At 42.8% G+C, this 26,390-nt stretch overlaps 1 protein-coding gene across 1 annotated transcript; it reads right to left on the bottom strand.

Moving 5' to 3' along the window:
* On the bottom strand, nt 1-25,230 carry vps35 (VPS35 retromer complex component). The gene is made up of 17 exons (XM_080729674.1): nt 25,169-25,230; nt 19,174-19,269; nt 18,544-18,640; nt 17,644-17,767; nt 15,399-15,581; nt 12,472-12,691; nt 10,519-10,602; nt 8,782-8,891; nt 8,050-8,146; nt 7,597-7,745; nt 7,094-7,301; nt 6,435-6,590; nt 5,889-6,011; nt 5,283-5,462; nt 2,994-3,233; nt 1,790-1,933; nt 1-938 (listed from the first exon to the last, which is right to left on the bottom strand). The coding sequence occupies exons 1-17, from the start codon at nt 25,169-25,171 to the stop codon at nt 759-761; spliced, it is 2,394 nt and encodes a 797-aa protein (XP_080585800.1). The 5' UTR covers nt 25,172-25,230; the 3' UTR covers nt 1-758.
* Nucleotides 25,231-26,390: the final 1,160 nt, after the last annotated feature.

Genomic DNA, 26,390 nt, shown 5'->3' with positions numbered 1-26,390 from the left:
ATGGTTTAACATTTTATTTACGTTTGATTGGGAGAGGGAGCGAGCGATTAATGCATCTCATTGCACAGAGGGGGTTGGAACCCGCGGCTACGGTATGGGGGGCGATGCATGTACAGTGACAGACAAACAGAGGTTAAAGTTCAATTGCTTTATTAAAACTGGACAGGGAGCTGAAGGGGTGGGTGTCTCTCTCTCTCTCGCCAGCACCGCAGCGACTCCAGACGGACAGAATGATCATGGAGGAAGGAATGATGATGTCACAACCTCTGGAAGAAGTGCGGAGGCGAGGAAAAGATTGAAGTGCAGCGTCGTCGGTAAAAAAAATAAAAATAAAAAAAAAAGGAAAAAAAGTGCTGACCAGAACTCAGAAGGTAGAGTGATGTCATCGTGGTTAAGATGACGCCGGGAGGAGGGGAGGTAGGGTGGGGGTGGGTCAGAAAAAACAAGGTAGGTCAGAAAAGCAAGGTAGGTCGCTCCACTAGGTATCACTGTGGGGATAGGGTGACGCAACATCGGCTTTATTTATAGATTTATTATTTATTCATTATTCATTTATCCCGTCCCGTCACATGGAATACCCTGGATGTGTGTGTGCGTGTGCATGTGTGTGTAAATATATATCCATAATCTAGTTATATATATATGGACTTTCTCCCCACCCTCCCATCCTGCTTCCCTGTGGCTCTTAAAAGGACCAGGGCCTCGTTGGACAGACAGGGCCCTCCGACGACAGACGGGGCCGAGGAACAGGCTCTTTCTTAAAGGACCAGGCCCTCGTAGGCGGGGCCCTCGGACTCGGGGGACTCCCGCTGCAGACGCAGGTGCTCCAGTGTGTTGTGGAAGTGTTTGTTGATCTGCTCGGTCTCCTCGCTGGCCTCCAGGTTGGGCAGGTCCTCCCTGACCTTCTGGATGAGCTGGTTCAGCACCTGCATGGTCACCTGGAGGGCCACCAAGCAGCAGGATAGGAAGGGGCATCGTTACCTTATTGTTTGACCACATTGTTCGTACAACATATACTTCAATCCCTTCGCATTATATTTCATTGCTGTTGTCGGGCAGAAACCTCTTATCCCCATATTTTATCATTTTCTTTTCCCCATACATTAATGCCCTACTTGATCATACAACAGTGTCACACAAAAGTATCAAAAAAGATCTGCAAGCTTGAAATTTTTGTTTTCGAGCTTGTAGATCTATTTTTATATATTTTTTTTATTTGAATATTGAACTAGAAAAAAGGTCTCCGCCATGTCAGGTAGGTTATTGTGGGCCAACTATGTTCCAAATGCACCAATCAGGATGAAATATGAAAAAACGGACAGAACCATCTTGATCACATGACTATAGCGATAATGTGTACCGATTGATATATTTGGGAGTAAAGTTATCGAGCATTTGTTAGGCTGTAAGTTGTCTTATATTTGGTAGTGTGAGGTAAGTTGTTCTGTTTAAGATTTTAGTTTTTTTCTTCTTTGTCTTTTGAGTGTGGGTGCCTGTTTAAGCAGTGTAAATCATAATGAAATCAGTTCAATGAGTGACTGACCCTGAACCAAACATGAACTGTACTGTTATGTCCCACTATTATCTACTACAGCACCTTACTATTGGCTACTTCAAAGCCTTAACATTTCCTCTGCCAGCCTACTATTGTACTGTAACATTTTGTACTATGCGTCCTTGTTGTCTTTCTTCCAAGTGGCGAGCATAAATCTAAGTATCTAAGTATTGTCATTAGGCTGTGCAGCTGTGATGAAGGTGGATTGAGGAGGCATTTTTTGCATCTGCTTACCGCATCGTTTTCGCGCTCGTAGAAGCAGACGTATCTGTTGAGGATCTCGATGAAGAGTTGGACCTGCAGCGACGGGTCCATGCACTGGTTGGCGATCTTCAAGGCCTTCTTTAGACACTCCATCACTCGCTTCCCGTCACGGATCTGAGCACACAGAAACACATCGCGGTCGTCACTTAAGGCATTGGTTCTCAAATTGGGTTCCGAGGACCGCCATGGGTTCTTGGGGTGGTACCAGGGGGTCCCCAGCTAAATTAGTTAACTCGATGCGTGCCAAGGGCCACAAGAGGGCACCAAAGTGCCAGAGATAGTCCCATTGACCACCGGTCTAACATACAGGGAGCCACGTAGCAGTGACGCGCGAGTCCACGTTGGTTCATGTGATCAATGTGACCCGGATGAAGAGAGCAACAATGTTGCTATAGGCTATCATTCATTTTAGAAGATCGATTTTCGGCGATTTAGCCGTAAATAAAACTTTGTCGCTGCCCTGGGAACACAGTTCAGAGAAAAAGGTCTCTAAAGATGTGAATTTGTATTGGAGTCAGCGGCGCGGTGCGGCAAAGTTACCCGATTACGGGCCGATGTAAACAGAATCGCGGCCCGGGGCCTAGATGGAAAATTAGACTGGGGCTTCGTTGAGGCCTCCGATTAATTAATTCATTTTATTAAAAAAGACGGACTAGATCGGGATCGGCACCCCGGAATACGTTGCGCCGCCGACAGTATAGATTGAGTTTTTTTGGGGGGGCTCTAAACTTTATTCTAAACCATTTTCAATGGAATAAATCGTCGGACCATCTAGACTCGGTCGTTGGGAAGCGTAGGACGAGCCAGGACCACCCACATCTCTACAAGCAGCTCAGGGTAAGTAAAATAGCAAAAAAAACATTGTATTGTATTGAAAAAAAGCCGAACTTGTCCGAACTTGTACAAGAAGGGTTAATATAGCGTAACAAATATTTTAACCACTTTAACCATATTTTATAGTTTGGCTATTCAAGAATAGCCAAGTTAGTATACTGTACAACCCTGCTTCATCTCTCTCACCAAAGGGGTCCTTGGACTGAAAAACGTTGAAGACCCCTGCACTACAAGCAGATAGTCAGTTCTGACCCCAATCAAACTGGGAACACAAATCAGTCCAATCACCCTGCAGTGTGAGCCCAGCTTCATTCACAAAACAACAATGCTTATTTCTTACGTCCTCTCCGTTCTTGTCGGTGCTCCTTCCGGACCAGAAGAGGTGTGCGCAGATGCTGACGGCGCGACACTGGTCTGGCTTCTTGAGCAGCTTGGAGGCGGCCAGCGCACACTGCGTCCGGAGAGGCTCGTGGTTCTCCTCACTGAAGCAGCGCGTGCGCTCAAAGGTGCCGATGATCAGCGTGATGGCCGCCAGCTGGGCTTTGGAGTCACTGATCTCGTCCTCGTACAGAGAGAAGGCCTGGGGGAGGAGGAGGAGCAGGGGAGGGGTAAGGGACAATGGAAGAACAGAGGTCAAGTGGTTATTTAAACCGGAAAACACCTTGTCCCCCCAAAAGGTCTTAACCACATGAACCCTTGCGTCCCCTATTCTGGACAGGCAAATATTAGTTCAAATTAAGTGATGATAATAATACGCTTGTAGATCAGCTACTTCCCTCTACACGTAAGATATAGAGGGTAAAATAGGAGAGGTACAAGGGCCCTGGGAGTAGGCCTGGGGCGGTATGGACATTTTGTTACCGCGATTACCGTCTTCCCATTTACTGCCGGTACTGCGGTAATTACCGCACCCCCGTATCTATTAATTAAGGTTCGGCGATAAGCCAAAATATTGCAATCATCTTCCCAAAAGTCGCCTCTCCACAGTGGAGAGGCGACACAGCCTGACTGCCCGAGTTATACTTCTCCGTACAGCACAGCGGGTCTGGCTTTCAAAGGAGCAGATCTACAAGCTCACAACACATCGCATCCGCGACGCGTTCTGAGCTTTTAGATCTGCACTGTCGGGTTACCATAGTAACGTAGGCTAGCTACTTGGGCTTTTCAGACACAAACAGCTGTGTGAACAAACCAGAAGAGGAAGGGTAGTCAGATCGTGTACAGTGATTCTGTAAACTCACGTCACGTCTCAACTCTCAAATCGCAGTGATTGAGTGCTGCTATATACAGGTTTTAGTTACAAGACTTGACAGAAAAGGTTATAAAATCGCCGACGCGCCGCCGGATGGGGCACAACGTGCGACGCGGTGGAAAAAGTAAAATAGTTTCATTTTCGGTTTTAGTCCATGCGGCCCGCGCTCTGCCAGTAATCCGTATGAATAAAAAAAGATATGCCACAACACAAGGTATGTATTAACATCCTTGTGTCGAGTGGATTACAGAGAAAGTTTATGCTGCTCCGTCATAGAGTTGTGCTCCGTACTCTACTGCCCTGTGTGCAGGTCTGTGTCTGAGTGACGTATGTGGCTTCCAACGCGTGGTACACGGCCCAGAGCAGAGCGGCATGGAGCGCATCATGCGGTCCTCGCTTCTCCCCCGTTTTAAAACTCGCTTGTTTTCCAATTAAAAATAGACCTTTTTTTGTCTTTTTACCGCGGTAAGCACAATGACACCGCGGTAGACCTCGGTATACCGCGGTACGGCGGTACGGCGGTTACCGCCTCCAACCCTACCTGGGAGACCTGGTCAACATAGGGTGCGTTCGGAAATGCGCACTCAACGCACTGGTGTGCCATGTTGTCGTTCGTTTATTCAGTGCACTTGGTGCGTTGTCGTTCGGAAATCCAGTGCGCGGCACACCAGTGTGTTGAGTGCACGCACTGACCGACCCTACTCAGAAGATGGGGTTTGACGGTGTGGTGCGTCAGTGCAGTGTTTTGATTGGTTGCAGTGTCTCGAGCGCTTCTCAGCTGTGAACATTGGAGGAATTGATAACAAAATGCACTATTGTCCTTTTGGTGTTTGTTGTTACACAAGCATCAACGTGTGAACTAGCAGCAGGTAGGCCAATGTTATGAATTAAATTACCTTTCAATAGCAACGTTATGTTAGCAACTGCTGCTTTTCAGAAAGTTTTCCTTCTGATAAAGCTCTCCGCTGCCCCTTAACTGGTCGTTCGTAAGTAAGCCACACTGAATGCACTCTCAACGTCACCGCCCACTGCACTCACTACACTGAACACACACCCGGTGGACATTTCCGAACGCACCCAAAGTATATAGGGTTCAGCGGTTAAGGGTTCAGCGGTTAAAGAAAAATGGTTTAGTAGTTACCTACCCGTGACGCAACATATTATATATCTTCAATAGGTGTTCCGTTGATTAAATTGCTAAACTGTAATTGCTTTCTTGGTCCTACTGTCAAAACATTGGTTTCTATTTAAATAAATCCTGCATCATGGCTACGAGTGTGCAACCTTTTTCTTTACTTTTTAATCTTATTTACCAAGGTCAGTCGCACCTCACCAATACTGGTGTGCAGCCTCCCCCCGTTTCTTTGGGTCTGTTACCTGTGACATGAACTCATAGGCCACCGTCTCGTGGTTTTCAAAACCGATCTCGCCGGCGGCTAGCGCCCCCTGGAGGAAGAGACGGAGTGGCAGCTCAGCCAGCTCCGCCTTGATGAGTGCACTGATGGTCTGATGGGCGAACGAGAAGATCTTCTGACATTTCTTCTCCCACTTGTCATCCTGTAGAGAAGTTCAGAGACACAGGAAAGAGGATTATATTTAAAAACATACAGGATATGAAACCTCTCATCTCCATATTTAAACTTTGAGTTTTTTGTAAATTAATGCCCTAACAGGTCATACTACAGCGTCACACAAAAGTATCAAAAGTAGCAGATCCCAAAGCTCGAAACGCAGTGCAAAGCGACGTGTTTTGAGCTTGTAGATCTGCTACTTTTGGTGTTTTTTAATTTGAAGTAACAGTTTTGGACATATTGGCTTTCCTCCCGACAGACGATAAGCAGACGATCTGCTACTTTAGATGCTTTTGTGTGAGGCTGTAGTATGATCAAGCAGGGAATTCATTTAACTTAATTAATCAAAAATGGTGATGGTTTCTGCCTGACAGCAACGTTATAATAGTTTGGTGTGTGCGCGCCTGCATACCGATGAGGAGTTCTCCTTATATCTGAAGGCAAGCTGATAGGCTGCGAACACCAGAGGAGGGAGTGTGTAACGGATCCGCTGGTTGCCCCCGGCTCCAAAGTGCTTGCGCGCCGTGTTCAGTATCTGCCCACAGAACATAGGAAAACTCATTCAAACTCATTATAAGACAACAGCGGATACATTAATAAAACACAGTAGTCATCAACTTATTTCCCCCAGATTCGGCACAAACATGGGGATGAATTAATTCTACAATTAAGCCATCAAAATGTATGACTCCCGACCAGCCTTCAAGATTGCCATAAAAGAGCACCTTTACTGCTCCTAATATTGATGAACTCTTTGTATAGTATTGTATGTCTTTATATGTCTTGATGAATTGAATACATAGGACAACAACGGAATGTGTTATCCTTTTAGCATTATTGTACAAGTGTACTATGCACTTAATGCAAATGTTAATAAAGTATTCCATCAATCAGACAGACAGACAGACAGACAGACAGACAGACAGACAGACAGAGAGAAGCTGCTGGTTGTTCTCACCAGGTACTGTTGGTCAGGGTCGTCTGACTGCAGGAGGTGGATGAAACGTCCCACCAGGCTCTGCTCCTCTGCAAAGTCCTCTGGGTCTGGATCTTCTGCTGGCTGGTCTGGCTGGTCCTGGATAAGTGTCGACGCCAGGCTCAGGATGTTGTCCACCTGCAGAGAGAAACTGTTAACCTGGCGTCCCTATTTTTATAAGAAGCTACAATTGAACAACACTTTCAATGATAGCGAAAAGAGCCTATTACATATCTACAAGCAATGTATGTCCAAAACCATTGTGCCACTCTTGTAGTTCACTTATTTTTGTCAAGTGACAGCGCCCGTCGTACTAGGGCATTTGTTCTCAAAGTGGGGTCCCCCCCAGGGGGGTTTCCAGGGGGTCCCAAGCAAAATGTGTTAACACAACTGAAGTTGACCAAAGTGGTGCACAAGTTAAAACTTGCCTGTATACAAGTTTACATGCAAGAGACCTACACATTACACACAGAAGAATTATACATTTACACCTACAGTATGTACTGTACTCACAAAAATGAAAAAAGTTATAATGACGTACATGCACAACTTAAAGATGTAGGGACAGATGGCCCTGCCTCCCTCCCGTTTCCCCTCTATGTTCTTCAGACTTAACATGGCTGTCCTGAAGACCTTCTCACCTGCTCCTGAGCCATGATGGTGGTGTTGTACTCCAGCGTGTTAGTGAGGACGTAGCAGCTCATGCTCTTGCGGGACTCGTAGTCAAAGTACTCAAAGAGCGGCGGGAAGTGTTTGAGCTGCAGCACGGTCAGGATGTTGTTGTAAGTGTCCACTGGGATCTTCAGCAGTCTGGTCAGCTCCTTGGACACCGCACTGCTGGTGGCAATGCTGACACAAAGAACACACAGAGGATCTGTTGTTTTGTTTAGACAGGGATGTGTGGAGAGACGGGAGAACAAAGGGGAAAAGCACATGCAACACAGGACTCCCACCGGAAACAAACCAGGGAAATTGCCACTATCATGCAGTCAGTCAACACTATCCGGTCATCTACCGTTGCTGTAGCTTTTAGCCATCTCAAAATAACATGAGCACTGATAGCTCAAGTCACGGCTTGTTGCACATGCCAATTTTGTATTCAGTTTTGGACATTTTGACGTTTTAAGTCTAACTCAGGCCTTACTGTTCGAGGTTGAGCTTGTTGAAGATCTCCACGGTGCTCTCCAGGACTTTGTCTACATAGTCCACACGGTCAGGGTAGCACTTCATGGCCAGGTTGATGAGAGACACCTGGAGAGAGACCACGTCCTCTGACGGCATGTCCTGGCGAGACTGGACAGGGACAGGAAACCAGACGGGAGGAGAGAGATCATAAAATGCATTTTCTAAAAATATCTTTTGAACCCTCCCATAGCCCAGCAAGGGCTATTACCATATTTTCTGTGTTCATTTTAATAGGAAATTCAAACAACTAGGTTTAGAACAATTGCACATTGTTCTTGTGTCCACAGATCATCTGGGGTTCAATGTAAAGGAAAACTGTTAAAACTGTTAAAGCAGTGTCTGCAGATGAAGTTCTGCAGCACTGGAAACAAATGTGCTGTGAAAATAAGAAATAAATACCGGTGACATGTACCTGAATGACGGTGGCCACTTGCTGGGAGAATATGTCAAACAGTTTGATATCAGCTGGTATGCCAGGGCCATCTTCTCGGTGAGCAAACAGTGCTAGTCTGAAACAAAGAGCATTAAAAATGAGCTTGATTAATGGCTCTTAAAACGTTTATGGATCCATTTTTGTATCTATACATTTAGAGTGACCAGTCATTTTGACCCCTTCTTTGAAAATTCCCCACATATGCATAGGAGTACATGCAGTGACAAACATCACCCTCCCTGCCCTGCTTCCCTGAACACAGCCGATTGTGTTCCTATAGGCGCTCAGCAAGCTGGAATCACTAGGGGTATTTAGAACCCCTAGACTCTGCAGTTGTGGACAGGTACTTTACCCCTGCACCACCCAGGGCTTTAGTTATACGTAGAACCTTTTAAGATGCATTCAACCACACTGTAAGACTTAATAAAATATTGGAGAATGATATGCTTTTCACCTAATTTCACCTCATGTCTGCATAAATCAGGAGTTACACATTAAGCTGATGCCGTAAAAAAGAAAAAAAAAATCATTAATAAATATGCGATACTAGGTGTGGCTGTACATCTCTTTTCTTTTCACACTTGTGTATAGTCAAATATTCATAATTCCCAGTGATAATTAACATGTTTTAATTGGCTTGATAAGAGCTAATTGACTCTAAATACCTACAACTCAAGTGTAACTGCAGAGAGCAAGTGTAAGCGTATATACCTGTCGATGAGGGCGATAATAATGTTTTTGACATTGACATGCTGGTGTAGCTCAGCACACGATCGCAGGAAGGGATTCAGTGTCTGAAGGTGGAACTCATCTGGGAAAACCTGGTATTTGAGAAACAAGAAAACATATCATGTATCTAATGGTGGCACGGTCTTTCTGTCCAATCGTTGGAAAATATTGATAGTTACGATTGTGTGCAGTTTATGAACAAAGACGCACAAATCACAATGTGGTGTTCAGCACCCTCTAGAGGCCATACGGCCCCTTACACCCAACTGGACAATTAGTGGTTTGAAATGAATAAATAAATAAATTGGCATCACTGCTGAGGCTAAATGTAAATATTAGTGCCAGAATTGGGGATATAAGGTTTTAAAGGGAAATATACCATATCATTAAAAAGCTACAGTCTTCAACCACGCTAGAACACTTGGTCCATTCCTTATTCCCTACTCTCCATACCCTCAATACCGAATGTCTTCTCCAATAATGGCCGATCTACAAGTTCACGTGCGACATGACTCGTTTTAGAATAACGAAATGCTGTCTTGTATGGCAGAAATTCTACAGTATGGTAGGGGTGTCTTCTAAAAATCGACGAATCGACGCGTCGTTTTAAGCCCCGGGAATCGACGCCAATTGTTTGAGTCGAAGCGAAAATATATATATTTTTTATATCACCAGTTAGCCTACTACTGCCAGTACTGCGGTGCACTGCTGGACTGGTGTGGTGTCATGTACTTCCAATGAGAAGTAGCAATTGGCGAACAGTTATTTATTGTCTCGCACCAGCGTCGGGGTGAAAGTGAGATGGAACGGCCAGAACGGTTCAGACCGCCGCTTCGTTAAAACATTCAGAGCCGGGACAGTGTTCCGTTAAGAGGAGGTACACGTTGTCAAAATCCCATATTAAATAACCTGCCACAGCACAAACGCGCGTCCACGAAGTAGTAAACAATCTTCTAAAGTCAAATTAACATACACAAGTGTAGGCTACAAGTTACATTTTCTAATTAAAGTGCTTCTGAATTGTTCCAGTGTTGTAATCCATGATGAATGATTGTGTTTCGCTGTGTTTGCGTCCATGACATGTCCACACTGCTGGCTCAAGCGGGAGCTGTGCCTCCACCTGTTTATGATCCTTTTCTGAAATGAATCCGTTCTCGACACTGACTCATTACTCTGTCAGTGCTCTGTGTCCCGCGACTGCGGACTGGATCCCATCGTTCATTTAAAAGAGCCGTTCAAGAGAGCGGAAACGTTCGCGAATGTCTCATCTCTACTGCACGCTGCCGAGAGACGGGGCAGAGTTGAAACAGCGGAGATGTTTTATTTGTTTTAACGGTGTGTTATAACTCTATGGTTGTACACTGCTATGCAGATAACATTTGTGCTCGCGCACCGATATCACCGAAAACACTGTGTATTCAATTCATCTCTTAATGTATTATTCTATTATGTTGACGTGGTTTAAAGCAACACTTTTTTTTTATTTTTTTTACACAAAGTAGACTATAAAACGATTCGTCGACGCGTCGGATTAACCCCCGCGACTCGAGTCGACTTCATAAATCCTGTGTCGAAGACAGCCCTACAGTATGGGTGAACATTTCTGACTGGCGCACAGCCACACCCCATCTGTGATGTCAAAACCTGCATGATTAGCTGATTACCAATCACTACACACATTCCCTATGTGTGTTTTCATGATTATGATTATTTATGTACCTGAATGATGCACTCCATAAGGTATTCCTGTGCCAGTGAGTCTCTGCAGTTAACCACCTGCTCCAAGACACCAGCCAGAACCACCTGAAGAGAAGAGAAGAGGACATGTTTTCAAAGACATAGCAGCATCTCAATATGTCATTGTCTACTCACAGCTTCAGCCAGGCATTTCATTTGACTTTTGTATAAATCCATCTTTTCTCCAGTATTATCTGCTACATGTTTCGGACCAATTTGTGATTTAAAAAAAATATTCAAACTAAAAAAACTTTGACAAAAATAAATACACATTGATAGTGTGCTGGATTAGCTATCTCAATTAAGTGTTTCAAAGAGCCACTTAAGGCAGACTAACCCTAACCTGATGTTATTGATCTGCACTCAACAGTAGATACAGAAAGCTAGGGAGGGATGTGCTTGGATGGCACAAAGGGTCAAATACCTGTTTCTCTTCATATGTTATCCCGAATTCCGCACCCAAGATACCCAGAAATACGACAAATTCTACGAGTGGAGCGAACCAGTTCATTGAAGTCATCAAATACCTGTCCACCACTGCAGAGTATGGGGGTTGAAATTCCCCCCAGTGCATTCAGCTTGGCCGACCACAATTGTCCATGTTCAGGGCAGGAAAGCAGGGCAGGGAGGGCGAGCGTTGCCAATGCGCTAGTCACTAGTGATTCCTACGGGCTGGGGGGGGGGGGGGGGCTGTCAGCGAGTGATGCTGAACGGGTAGTCTCACTTAGCCACATCAGAGATCTCCGCCTACGGATACTGTCCCAATATAATTGCTGTTGGGCAGAAACCTGTCCATATTTATTCCCCCATAAATGAATGCCCTACTTGATCATACTACAGTGCCACACAAAAGCATCAAAAGTAGCAGATCCACAAGCTCGAAACGCGGCATGAAGCATCACGTTATGACTTTGTAGATCTGCTACTTTTGAATTTGAATCCTGAAATAGTTTGCGAATATGAGGTTTTCACCCCGACAGGAAGGACCGCCCCTTACTGTCTTTACATTGGTTACGCAATGCAGTTATTATTTTAATCTTGTTCCCAACCTGTTTTAGCACACTGATTAAATGTCACCAGACATACAGTAGGCAGAGATCCATGAGTAGATCTATGCTAGCTGGAACGGGAGGAGTAGGACGAAGGCACTACTACGTCATACGGCAACATAGCATGTGCTGCTAAAGTGGGAGGAAAAATACTGTAATTGGCTGCCTATTATGGCTATACATTCTAAAACATAAGGAAAAGACTAATAAAGATTAAGCTGAATTACCTTCTATGGAGGATATATTCAGTCAGGGTATCTGCACACTTCTAAAGTACAAATTTAATACCTCATAAAAAGAAAAAAATAATAATACCATTACTGCTGTATTCTGCAAAACAAAACAGCATATTACAAATCAATACTATTCTTATTGTGAACCAATACCCATGTTCACACTGGTTATTTTGTATTTTCAGTGTAGCAACAATGAAAACTAAGCATTATTAACACATTGGATGCCACCATAGACTGCGCTTTATGTTGAAGAGCTCCAGAAGCCCCGATCGTGTCCATGTTGTGGAAATTCACGGTCTAAAAATGGCCGCCCGTATGTCTACATTCAGACCAAAATCTAAAATCCTAACCGCGGCTTTCTGATGCTGGTGGCCGTGTTGCATCATGGGATATGTAGTGTTTTCGCTCACCAGCAGCCAAAGCGGCGCCTGTTTACCTGGTTACCATGGTAACTGGTTACCAAAACCAGTTATCGATTGGCGGTAGTGTTAATGGCGTGTGGTACGGACTACAGTGACACACACACACACACACACACACACACACACACACACACACACACACACACACACACACACACACACACACACACACACACACACACACACACACACACACACACACACACACACACACACACACACACACACCTGTTTGTACTTGTCCACGTTGACTCCCTCCAGTTGGCTGAGGCGGACCAGGTTGGTCCCTACCAGAATCCTCAGCTCCTGCCTCTCTTTCTCCCTCTTCTCGCGGTCGCGGCTGTGGCCCTGGTGCTGCATGCGCACCCACAGCTTGTTCATCTCAGCGAAGTTCAGCAGCACAAAGTCAATGGAGTCGTTGATGTCGCCCGTCATTTCCTCCGTGCCTCTGTATGGAACAGGACACCAAAACACTGTTAGCTATATAACCAACGGCATCACCAGTAGTGTTGTCAAAAATATCGGTATATCGATAAATATCGATACTAAAAAAATCCATTCGGTACAATACGGCTTTTCCGTAGTACCGGTAGTATCGATATTACGTTTTACAGTTCGGTACGGCTCTCGTTGGTCACACATGCGCCATCCCAGTACACACACACACACAACGTGCTGCAGGCAGCCCCGCCCCTCCCCTCTACTAGTACACACACTGCACTGTTTCACGTGTAATGTTGCCGCCGCGGGACATACTGCTGCGTATCGTCGCTACTACTCGCTGCTAAAAGCACAAGATGGCATCTGCGCAACAACCACAACGACCCACGTTGGTCGAAGAGCAAAACGCCAGGAGTGAAGTGTGGAATTACTTTGGTTTTGAATCGGATGATCACGGAAGGGCAAAGGACAGCTCAAGCCAATCTGCAGGAGATGCTACAGAAACGTTCCGTGCAAAGGAGCCAACACGAGCAACCTGGCGAAGCATCTCAAGGACAGACTCCCTGATCTATACAGAATTAAGAGAGGTTGGCAACAGTATAACTTGGCATTAAACTCGGCCCGCGAGCCCAATAAACCTGTTGACGAGTGCGTTGTTGTCCTGTTAGCAATAGCTATTGCTTTAAGCTAACCAACAATAGCTGTTGCATTATGCATATCCGGTCTGGAGAGGATACGGATTCTTAGTTTGCATGTGTTTGGGAGGGAGTGGAACTAGTTTGAGTAGGCGGGCTTTAGACCGGATGCATGGGTTAATATGCGATTAGAAACCAAGCTGATGCCGTTGTGGCTCTGGTACGGACCTCGCTAACGCTGTAACCAAGTGGTTATCAACCTGTGGGTTGGGACCCCCAGGAGGTCTCAACAGTAAACAAACCAACGAAGTTTTGTTTAAAGTGACAATTTGAGGACTTTATTCCTAAAATGACAAATTAAACAAACTGTATTATACAGTTGACTATGGTCAGAAATTAATGCTGTTGTGCTTCACTACTTTACTTTTATGTATACTTTGGTTTATTTCTTAATTTCTCGATTAATTGATAAGATAATAGTAATTTTAAAGGCCTAATTCAAAGAGAAAAAAATGTTTATTAAAAAGTCTAAAAAATATATTCTCTCTCTTTTAGCTCCAGAGAGAAGCTGAGCAGACTGAAGCTCAACATGCTGCAGCCAGATCAACACAGTCACAGCCTCAAATAACAGATGCCATAGAACAACAGTCTTATGGGCAGTCCCTTCTTTTCATGCACCACTGACCTATGGACCAGCAGGGCCTTATCCTGTTTCATGGCACTAACTCTACAGTTTATAACTGACTCCTGGAACATGAAGAGCTGGTGTTTGGGCTGTGCTGCGATGCACTCGGATCACACAGGGGACAACTTAGTTTTTCTATTTGTATTTTTCTTTAAATAAAAATATTTTTTGCACCAAATTCTCCGTGGTTGCGTGGTATCGAAAATCGTATAGAAATTTTTCAAAATATCGTATCGAAGTTGAAAATCCAGTATCGTGACAACACTAATCACCAGTGGCTGGAGATTGTTAAGCCATACACCTTGTGAGCTTGTAGGTTAAACTAAACTATGTACATACTGCTATGTGCTGTATATCGTTGCTGTCAGGAAGAAATCTCTCTAGATTTCAACTTTGTGTTTTTTCGTGAATTTATGTCCTACTTACTGTACGGTAATATACTACAGCGTCACACAAAGTATCAGAAGTGGTAGATCTCCAAGCGCAAAATAATTTAATTAAATATTGATATCTGAAAGCGTACGTGTCCCATCTGTGACTGCGCATCTGTGACGCGTATATATAAACTTGTACATCTACTATTTTTGCAAAATAGTCCAAATTCACAGATCTGCTATTTGCATCAAGCAAGCAAGTGATGGTGAAAGGTCTCATCATTTTGGTCAGAGGAAAAGAAAGTAGGTGTATCAGAACCCCCAAATTATTCTAGGGGGTCAATGTGCAACATTGTTTTCTCACTCAACAGTAAACAAACAAACATACATCTGCACATTTATAAAGTGACAATTTAATAACTTAATACCAAATTGTTAAATATTACATAAGCTCACAACGTTGTGAGTGAGTTCGAGCATTTAGTTAGTCTAATTTCATAATATTTATCTGAGGAACTGAGTCAATTCCAAGTGCTTTGTCAGGGTAGGGGTCCCCAGTTCAAATATGTTTTTTTTTGGGGGGGTCGCGTCCAGAAAAGTTTGGGAATTTTATTGTGACAAAAAACACTCACGATAATCATATTGTGGCGATTTAATTTATAGTGATATTGTCCTCCGTCATGCATTGGGATTAATTCACCTTTTATTTGCCAAGCTGCATATCTGGTATCATTTGAACCCTCTATTGGTAAAAACATACTTAATATACATACTTGATACAGTCTTTTTTTCACTCTACCAAATCTCTTTGCCTAAAAAATAACCGATCTACAACGCATCGCATTGCGATGCGTTGTGAGCTTGTAGATCGGCTATCTTTTGGCAAAATATGTTCTACCCCAGGATAATGGATGTTGGGGATATATTGATTATCGCGATAATATCGTAAATCACGATTTCTTTGGTCACAATAATCGTGATATGACATTTTCACATGGTCCCATCCCTATGTGTCCTTACTCGGGCTGCTCCCCGTCATCAGGGAGGATGTTTCGGGTGCACTGCAGCAGGTAGTTCCTGAGGAACAGGCCTCTGAGCGGGTGCTGGACCCCCCGACACATCTCCACCAGGTCCTTCAGGATGTCCTTACGCGACTGGGGGAAGGAGCGCACGTACACCACGCCCACTGTGATCAGCAGGTAGCTGGGCAGAAGAGAGAAACAACTCAATGAATGCATTTAGGCCCCGACGCAAATCAGTGTGACTTTAGATTTGAACCACTTTAACCATTATTTTCTGCTTTAACTCAGGTGTCTTCAACATTTTCACACCCCTTAGTTGAGAGAGATGAAGCAGGGACCCCCCCCAACCTGTTCATAGATTCCATATAGTTTCATCGTTTGACAGCACAATCATCAGTGTATTTTGGAATCATGTCAATGTGTTTTCAGATATTTAACAACTTGAACCGTCAATACTTAATAACTTAAATCGGTGGTTCTCAAACGTTTTCATGTCAAGGACCCCCAAATTTGAATGTATTTGGCTGCGAAGCCCCATCTCAAAATGTTGTTCCAGGGACCACCCAGAAGCAAATATTTGAGTTACAAATGCTCGCTTTTAAAAAGCTATAATCAAAGACTTGCAAAAGAAATAGCGACTTTTCAAAAATAGCAGATCTACAAGCTCGTTGTGAGCTTGTATATCTGCTATTTTTCAATAGTTAAAGCATTAAATAATTCTAGGCCTAAATGGGTTAATGCTTTATTTATCGTTGCTGTCGGACAGAAGCCTGTTATCTCCATGTTCTAACTTTTAAATGAACGCCCTACTTGATCATATTACAATGTCACAAAAAAGTATCAAAAGTAGCAGATCGTCAAGCTCTTGATCTGCTACTTTTGTATTTGAACCCTGAAGATGAACAGTTTCGGACATAAATGATGAGGTTTCCACCCGACAGACAATATCGTTGCTGTCAGGCAGAAACCTTGTATCTCCATATATGATCTCTTTGTGTTCTTTAGTCACTTCATGTCCTATTTTATACCTGTATAATATACTCGTCATGTAGTGGTGGAAGAATAGCAGATCTACAAGCTTACAACTTGCAGCTTGTATATGTTTTCTTTTTTTTTGTTGTTGCCAATAATCATGATTAGGGAGGCCAGGTAGAAAGTGGTTTAAGTCTATGGAACCCTTCTCTTGACTTATGCCTAAACTGCTTAGTCATTTTAAAATAGTGAAAATAGCCGATCTACATCAACACATTGTGAGCTTGTAGATGGGCTATGTTCACCATTTTAAATGTATGTGTTAAATGCCTAAGACATAGACATAAGGGGATAAGGCCACGCAGGATGGGGCCCTATGTGCATTTCATACATATTATTTAGCCACCCAATTGATCTATGCAGACTGTGCATATGATTTTTTTGTCTGGGGTGTAGATAGGCTTGAACACATCAGATGAAACAAAACCAGTGGTTAAAAAGTTAAAAAAATCACACCCGTGTGAAGTGGAGCTGTGTGTGTGTGTGTGTGTGTGTGTGTGTGTGTGTGTGTGTGTGTGTGTGTGTGTGTGTGTGTGTGTGTGTGTGTGGATCATGTGTACCGATTTTTGTGACATTTGAAGAAAATATGTAGGAAAAGGAGCAAAAAGTGTGTTTTGGAGAAAATGCAAGATGGCGGAAAATCTATCATGGCGCAAATGGGCGTGGCCTATATGGGGAGATGCGTCATGACCCAAGGAATCCAGGGAAAAAAAAATTTAAATTTTCCGACCTACGGTTCAAGAGTTACAGGCCAAAACGTAAAGTGGGGTGTTATGGCGCCACCATGCGGCCAAATGACACAATTATTTTTTATTTAATCCTTGAAATCATTATGAACCTCCTCTCCAAGTCTTGAAACTCTAGCCCCTATGGTTTGCGAGAGACAAATAATTGAATGTGAGTTTTTGCGATTCCCATTATAAGTCAATGGGGAAAATTAATTCACTAATAAATTAATATCAATTAAACTATTGAACCTTTCTCTTAGCAAGTTACTAGCCCACGATTCCCGAGTAAGCCGGTCGATTTGACATATGGCGCGAGTGTGTGGTGGCAAAACTGTGGGACTAGTAGCGTGCCGAAGTTTAGGAAGTTCAGGCTACATACAGACACACAGACAGACACACAGACAGACAGACCCACACGGCCACGTATAGGGAGCCTGTGCTTCACACAGCTCCAAAAATAAAATGATTTATGAGGACACTCACAGTCTAGGGATGATGTTTCCTGCATACTGCACCAGCTCATACAGGTCAGCTACTTTGCGTCCTTTCGCAAACTCATCTGTCAGATAGACCTCTAGGTAGTGGAGCTCGTCAGAGATGGCCATGTCTGGACTCATTGTTAGGGACAAGCTACTGAAACACCTGCTTGAAATGTGATGCATGTGAATGCATGTATTAAAGCAAAATAAAATCTCACGATTGATTTGTGAAACAGTATGTAAAGGAGCCCTCCCACACTAGCGCTGTTTACTAAACAATTAATACAATATGTAACATTATGATGTTTAGTAATATTGGTCCTGCTGTTCTACATACAGCCAACCAGACTGAGGCTTTAACCTTTCCTTTTCTGAAATATCCTACAAATGCAATGCATTGAGAGCTTGTAGATAGACATGAGCATGTAGATAGGCATGTCTTCTATGGAAGCATGTTGCGCAGCAAAAACATCCTACAGTATCTAAAAAAAATTGTCTGTTTTCGCTGTGCAAGCCAGCATGTCTTCTATGGAATCCAAATGACTGAAATCAGCCTGGTGACTGAGAACTTTAAATCCATGTACTGTATATGCAACTTTGTTATGGTCCAAAGTAAGAAATATGACAGCAGATGCAGTCTGCCCTATGCCTAGTCATATTTTCAAACATGGCACGCTTTGGAAAAAGGTTTGGCCACCCCTGCACGAGCATTTCCCTCAGTCTAAAAAAACGAATATCTTCTGTGAAAATAGCCGATCTACAAGTTCACGATGTGTGGAAACTACAGCATGACTCCTCATGGCCAACAATGTGAAGAATGAGAGGAATGTGGACATGAATGCAGTATAAGCTCATTCTACCAATAATAATGGCGGACATTGTTCTCTCTGCTGGTAAAGGATACAGAGCTCGTAGTAGCTCTTTGGAGACAGCATGGATGTCCTGAGCTCTCCCAGCATGTTGGAGGCATGCTTCAAAGCGTCCATCAGCTTGTTTTTGTCCTGCAGACGACAACAACTGGATCAGTGGGATTCAAGGCACATGGTGATGCAAAAGCTTAAAGCAGGTGTTCCCAAACGTTTCAGTTCAAGACCAAAAAGATATTTTTTATGTTGGTGGATTCTTCGTGTGACAAATGGAACAATCTATTTTATTCAAATTGTTGTTTGTATCAGGAGAAAGCTAATGTTATGTGTCACACCCACATTGTGTAGAGACTTCTTTACCATGGATTTTATCAGCACATAAGGCATTAATATTACACTGCAATATCAGGTTGAGGCATCTAGTAGCGTCTCCCTTGGGAGGTCCTGGCTGCACGTCCCACTGGGAGGAGATCCCCTGGCAGAACAAGGACCAGGTGGGGATTATATCTCCACACTGGCCTTGGAACGCCTCAGGATCCCCCAGGAGGAAGTTGTTAACGTTGTTCTGGAAAGGGAAGTCTGGAGCTCTCTGCAGGAACTGATTCCCTGTGTGACCTGTTTCCGGGTTAAGTGGTTGAAGACGGATGATAATAATAGTAATATCCTACCAGACATCTCTTCATCTGGAAGGACTGGACCTTGACAGCCTGCACAGCTTCATCTAGAAGCTTCTCCTGCTCATCCTGTGGAGACTGTGTGGTTGGCTGAAACACAGAACACAATAAAGATTAAAGCTATGATCCCTAAAGTTTCATGACCAACTGGAGATTCCAACCCGGGTAACTTGTCTTATACCACTCTTGCAAGTGGTCATCAGTGGTTCTCAACCTTTTACACATCAAGGACCCTCAAATTGATATGTATTTGGCTGCGGACCCTCCATCTCAAAACTATTTTGTTCCAGGGACCTCCAGAAGCAAAGCTTTGAGTTAAAATAGTTCACTTTAAAAATATATACGGTATATACATTCAAAGATTTGTAAAAACTTAAAAAAACATTTTTTGTTAGTTTTTTCCCCCAAAGAATATAAGATCTACTATGAGCTTGTATATCTTCAATTTTTTAAAGGCTAAAGTATAACATATGGTCAGTTAAAGTGGTTAGAATGATTGAGGCGCTATATTAACTAATTTAGCTGGACCCCCTGGTAAAGCCCCATTCATACACTATTGTGCAAGTATGTCGCTATGCCAAAAAGAACAGAGCCAAAAAGAACAGGACAAGTGACAGATTTAACAGACATCAACAGAACTTATGTTGTGTGGTTTAAGTTTGTAGATCTGCTCTCTTTGGGACATGACACCATCGTACTACAGAGTAAAAACTGTAAGCTGAGCACATTTTGGGCTTTCTTTTCCATCTCTTTAAACTTTGTTACTGTTATGTTATTGTTTACGGTTTCATTTCATGAAGCCAAAGGAAGTCACTTGCCTGCAATTTGTCACCAAGTTCTTCCACCAATTTGCTGACTTGGCTCCAACGCTCTCTGACTACATCTATGTCAATCATCCGTGTCTGGGACAGGATCTTTACATATTGTTGTGTCATTTTGTGACATGTTATGTTAAACATATAACTTTGAGCTGCAATATGAGTATAGGTTAGATCTGAAGATGAGGGCTTGGCTTTATCACATGATCCTACTGCAGCGATGTGATCAGGGCGTCCACTGCTCATTTATTGCTCCCCGTTTCGTGTTGGTTGCAAATGTACCAAATCCTTTCGATTCGCAAAATGTGTCAAGGGATGCGTTTCAACCACAACTGCTCAACACAGGCCTGTGTGTGTGTGTGTGTGTGTGTGTGTGTGTGTGTGTGTGTGTGTGTGTGTGTGTGTGTGTGTGGGGGGGGGGGGGGGGGGGGGGGGGGGGGGGGGGAACCTGTCTGGTCACTAAAAGGTAAGAATATGTATCCAAGAGACAGACCATAGTCACATGGCGGCATCTTGCCATTAAGTTAGTAACACCCCATTGCCATCCCGGTTTTTCAATGCAAAATGCAAACATGGCCGCCTAGTGAATATACAGGTATATGGTCTGTATCTTTGGTTAGAACTGTGTCCACTGTCTAACAAATAATACTGCATTTATAAAATCACAACTATGCACATCACTAAAGGCAATGAACCTGTGTTACCTTATATGACCATTTAGCATTTACATTTCCTTGTATGCATTTCCTGTTATGTCTGACCATTTGCTAAACAAAAATGTCTATTATGCTTCAGTAAAGGAAACCCAAATTGACTAAATGGTTATTGTATTGCAAGATTAGAAGGGGGGAAAGGGGAGTCAGTGAGTTTGAGGGAGAGGGGAGAAGAATGACAAATTCCTCTAGTCTATGCAGTAAAATACTGTCTGGCAAGATAAATCACAACCCTCCAAACTCAGGGATCTTGAACATTTTTCAGATCAAGGAACCTTAGATGAGAGAGAGAGAGATGAAGCAGGGACCCCGTGTGTGTCTGTAGCCTTTTTCCTCAGCGTTTTACCATAGTAAAACGTGTGTGTGTAGCATAGGGGTGTGTGTCTGTAGCCTTTTTCCTCAGCGTTTTGCCATAGTAAAACGTGTGTGTGTAGCATAGCCTGTACATCCTAGACTCAAATCCTAGTCTGAAGACGTTATGACCACCGCTCACTTCACATTGGGTGTGATTTTCTCATAGAATTCATAGCTAAATTCACAGACTTGTCTGACAACACAATCAACAGTGTTGTGTCAAATGTATTTTTGTTTGTTTGTTTGATAACACAGACTGACAGGAAATGGGGAGAGAGATGGTGAGTGATACGCAGCAAAGGTCGTCAGAATCAGGACTTGAACCCGCGACACGCTGTCAGGCTTATTCCATTTATACATTGGCTATTCATTTTATATTCAGCATTTTAGAAAAATCTTGAAAATGTTGACAAAAATGTTTTAACAAATCTTCTCTTCTGGGGGCTCCCTGACTCTAAACATTTTCAGATGGGGGTCCGCAGTCAATTAGTCTCAATTTGGGGGTCCTTGGCAAAAGAAGTTGGAGAACTAACTGACCTAGATGGTAAAGGCCAGTCCACACTGATGACTCACAATGCAACAAATGTGTTGCAGAGGGAAACCACAGTGGCCTGAATTGCCTCCTTTTTGGAGGTCAGCAGACTCGGCACTTTGGGGATTATGTTGCAGTGGTTACAAGTTGCACAGTTTGCCAGTGGTTGCAAATTGCACAGTTTGTCGATTGTGTTGCTAGTGTTTGCAAGTTGCACAGTTTGGGGATTATTATGTTGCTAGTGGTTGCTAGTTGTAACTCTTGGAGGGGGGGTCCCCAAATGATTTGCATAATGTAAAACATTGTTTTTTCACTCTCAACAGTAAACAGACCAACATAGTATACAGTACAGTATAATATAACAGTATAATATATAGTGTATACAGGGTGATCTGCATATTCTGCACATTTCTAAAGAGACAATGTAAGGACCCTTTTAATATCTTTAAAAGAAAATATAAAATAAGGCCATTGCTGCGTCAAAAGTAAGCAACCAACTATACTATAAAAAAAGAAAGAGGCAAAAATTGTGAAAATAGAAAATGCTTATAACATGTTGCAAACATGTAGATCGCTAGATAGAGTTAGTTTATTTTGGGGGGTCGCCAACAGTTCAAATGTGGTCTTTTGGGGTGGTCCCCGGTTCAAATATGATTATTTTTTGGTGGTCATGGCCCGAAAAGGTTGAGAACCACAGTACTGCTTTAGAGACAGCTTACACAATGCACTCGGGTCGTTATGTAATAGAAACTCGGAGACAGAGCTTCATTAAATATGTACTGTAGGCACAACTTCATAAAAAGGCGTGTACAGATGCAGTTCCTTAATTGTATAATTACTGCCCACAATATTTGACCCATTGTTGTTGGTCTGAATTCTGAAATCACTGACAAATAACACAGGATTGATCACTTAAATAACATACAATGACAATGAATAATTCACTTTGATTTGTAAAAGCAAAAGGGAGACCAGGGGCGTTTTCTTAACCACTTCAGCCACGTTAGACTACCAAAAGTAAAGCATGTATTTATTTCATTAGTGTTTCAGTGCAGTGTATATGACCACTTAATAGACTGAAAAGCTACTAAAAGCGTGACAAAATCTTTGCAGTGGGTCAGAAACCATATTTTAACGTTTTGTGTTTTTACATTGAATGCACAACTTGGTAATACTACAGCAGCGTAACAGAAAAGCATCAAAAATGTTAGCTCTACAACAGGGGAAGGCAACCTTAGACACGGGTGCCAACATTGGCACAGGGAAGGGTGATCACTGGCACACTGGCATAAATGCGAGAGAGGATTTATATTTTTAAAGCAAATATTGTTTTAAACTTTATCAATTAAATTAAGTAATCTAATTTGCAGCAAATTTACATCCTGGACATAATTCTACATTCATTAAAATTCAAGAACTTTTACTGGGGAGGGAGTTGGGGAGGTACATTAGGTGGCAATTATTGCTCATTGCTAATTGAGTCTAATGATCGTTATAACTATGTCCTCCTGACAATCAAAATACATCAGAATTTTCATGGGGTGTCATTAAAATGTATGTTGACATGGCACACTGACTATCTAGAAAATAAAAACATGGCACTTCATTTCAAAAAGGTTGCTGACCCCTGCCCTGCTCTACAAGATCAAAAAGAGGTGTTTCCACCCGACAGAGACGATGTGTCACATGACTCCTGGCTGTCACACAGTGCACACTAACCCCGTTGCTGCTGGCTTAGAAGATCTTGTTATAGTTGGATACGATTTTGTCCACAAATTACAATTTCATGCTGTATTGATTGATGTGGTGCCATAGAAGTGATAACGGGCCAACGTTGATCAAAATAACAATTCTTCTATCTACACTCTCTAATTGTGTAGACTTGTAAATTAAGTAATGCAGGGTGTAAAATGAAACCAAATGGACAAGTATTACGGGTCTATTTGGTTTAATTTCACACTCTCAAGCGTTAAAGATCTATAAGGGTTTATTCGGTTTCATTTTAGGCTCTCAAGAGTTAAAGTCAAAGATCTATAAGGGTTATTTTGGTTACCAACTCTCCATCATTTAAATGGGGACCACCTGGAACCGCCTCAAGGACCACTGGTGGTCTGGTCCCTAACCCTAACACTGGTTGAGAACCACTGATATATCTCATCACTGGGACATACTTATTGTTCATTATCAGTTCAAGATACATTTTTAACAATGCCTTTTCAAAACTTTTCCAAAGAGATTCACCCCATTTCCAGGCCTATAGAAATCATATGGTGCAATAATAAGGCTCTTACACATGTGTGCTATCAATGCCCTGAGACTGACTGGAGAAAAGGTGTCACACACACAAAAAGAACAGATCTACAAGCTCACAGTGCAACGTGTTGTTAGCTTGTAGATCTGTATTACTTGTCACATGACGTCCTGTATACATTAGGCCACACATATTTCACGCAGCGCTAGAAATGTTTTAGAGACATGTTTTTATGAACAAAATCTATAGACAAAAACTATGTAAGCTACAAAGATGCAATTCTGTGGGCTGAATTCCATCTCAACATTTATAATATATACTGTGATGTCATGTGAAGTATGACAACCGTGTGTGAAGCATGACCAAAAGCTTCACTTTTACTTTTGTGCAAAAGTTTAGAAAAAGCAGGTTCACTTTGCTGGCTAAAGAATCTCGGACCATAGCAACCACACTTATTATATCCAAACATTTTCCAAAACATTTGATAAATTCCAAATCTTTTCCTGGCATGGAGAATTTCAAAATATTTGAACACACCTGATTAAAATAGACACAAGAGGCCGACATGAATATTATGATGCAAACATGCACAAAGCTGGACATTTCTAAACCACTGGTTCTCAACTTGAAGTCAGGGACCCCCAAGGTCTTTGAGGAAGGTTCCAGGGGGTCCCCAGCTAAATGATTTTTAGAACCCAAATGGACACTTATGGATCTGTAACTCTGAGTGTACAAATGGATCAATGTGTACACTCTCAACAGTTACATTAACAACTGTAGGAATGAATGTACAGTGTTATTTTAATTGGAGTCAGAGATAAACATGGTATGAAAAGGGAGCCCGTGGTCTGACTGATGCATATCAAATAGGCTTGAGAATCACTGTTTAAACTGACATGAACATGAATGCATACGTTATCATCAAATCACTCTTATCGACACAGCAGCTGGCTAGTTGTTGTTATGCTAACGTTAGCATGCTGTGCTAACCCCAGTCCAGATGTTCAGACGCTCAAGTCCAACGGGAACAAGAAGAAGACAATGCGACTGCGACCATGTACGTACGACTTCTATTATTAAACATAATACTACTAATTTAATTTCTCACTGGCTTCCAGTCTAGCTAGCCATGTCTTAGTAGCCTGTTAGCCACTAGCTAGCCAGCTAGTTGGTTGGCTAACGTTAGGCCAGAGCCAGCAGCATTAGATAAAGTGTTTATGAGTTCCGACTCTTCTGAGACGAGACACGGTGCTCTCGCACTAAACAACACACACAGCACGCGGGTGAAATGAGCGTTATTGCCATGGCAGACTGTACTCACCATGTTTATTATCAACAGATGTGTGTCAACAAGAGGAAACAGTCGTGGATGGATCAAACTGATTCACTGTGTCATGTGACACACAGCCTGGTGACGCTGCTTCCATGGTGTCTGAATCGTCTGAATCCATCCATGTTGTGCTAGTGACACCTACTGGAGGCTGCTTTAGCGACTTACAAAAAAATATATACTGATGCTGGTTTGACCCATTTGTGGGTCCCTTAATTTTTGTTTTTCCCCCCAGAAGAGAAGATATAATGTTGAGAAGATTATAACAAAATTGTCCAAACATTTTATTTTTCAGAAATATACAAAAATAGCATAATATTGTACATAGCTTGTAGCATGGCAAAAAGTTTACGTGCTGATATTTTTTTAATGGCCAACATATAGGTGGTTAAAATTATTGTGATGCTATATTAGGCCTAACTACTTTCCATGGGCACCCCATGGAACCCCCCAATGACCCCTTTGAGAACAAATCATTGAGCCAAGTTGTACTGAATTACAGATGGTGTATAAAGGGCTATAAGTCACATCTGCGTATAAAGGGGTGGGGGGGGGGGGGATATGGAAAAAAAAACATGAGAACTATGCATGGGTTTACACTTTCGTAATTGTGGGCGCGCTCCAGCGAGAACACACTATTTGTCCCCACTTTATATTTATTCCGCCCCCTTTTTTTTTTTGCATCCTACTAGTTTCCACATTCTTTGTGATAGAAATTTCGTTCAAACTTCAGCTTTACGCAGTTATTATTGCTTGTATTTTTCTGTTTGTATACTTTTTAGAATGTTTAACTTCTAAGTGTTCAGCCTTTGGCCATCCGGCTTGGCAGAGACAATAAAAAGAAATCACACCCAGTGTGAAGTGAGCGGTGCTATTTATTAATTGTTAATTGTGTACATATTCTACTGTACATAATATACTTTCTGCGTGTTTTCAGGGAGCCCACGCAGTTTCTGCAGGAACTGCTTTTCTAGTTTATACTACATCATACGATGGCGCCGAAGACAGCAGATCCTACAAGCTCACAAAGCACATGTGACCACCGCATCAGCACGTGGCACACCATAGTACAAACAATAAGGCTTGCAGATGTGAGCTTGTCGATCTGCTATTTTCAAAAGATCTTGAAACACACACACCAGCAGAGGTTCAGACCACTGCTGGTGGTGCTGTGGTGTGAGGGAGGCGAGAGGGGCTTGAGATGCAGTCTCTG

Source organism: Nannobrachium achirus (assembly GCF_963921795.1).
Source record: "Nannobrachium achirus genome assembly, chromosome: 7".
Lineage (NCBI taxonomy): Eukaryota > Metazoa > Chordata > Actinopteri > Myctophiformes > Myctophidae > Nannobrachium > Nannobrachium achirus.
This window is presented reverse-complemented; position numbering and strand designations above follow the sequence as displayed.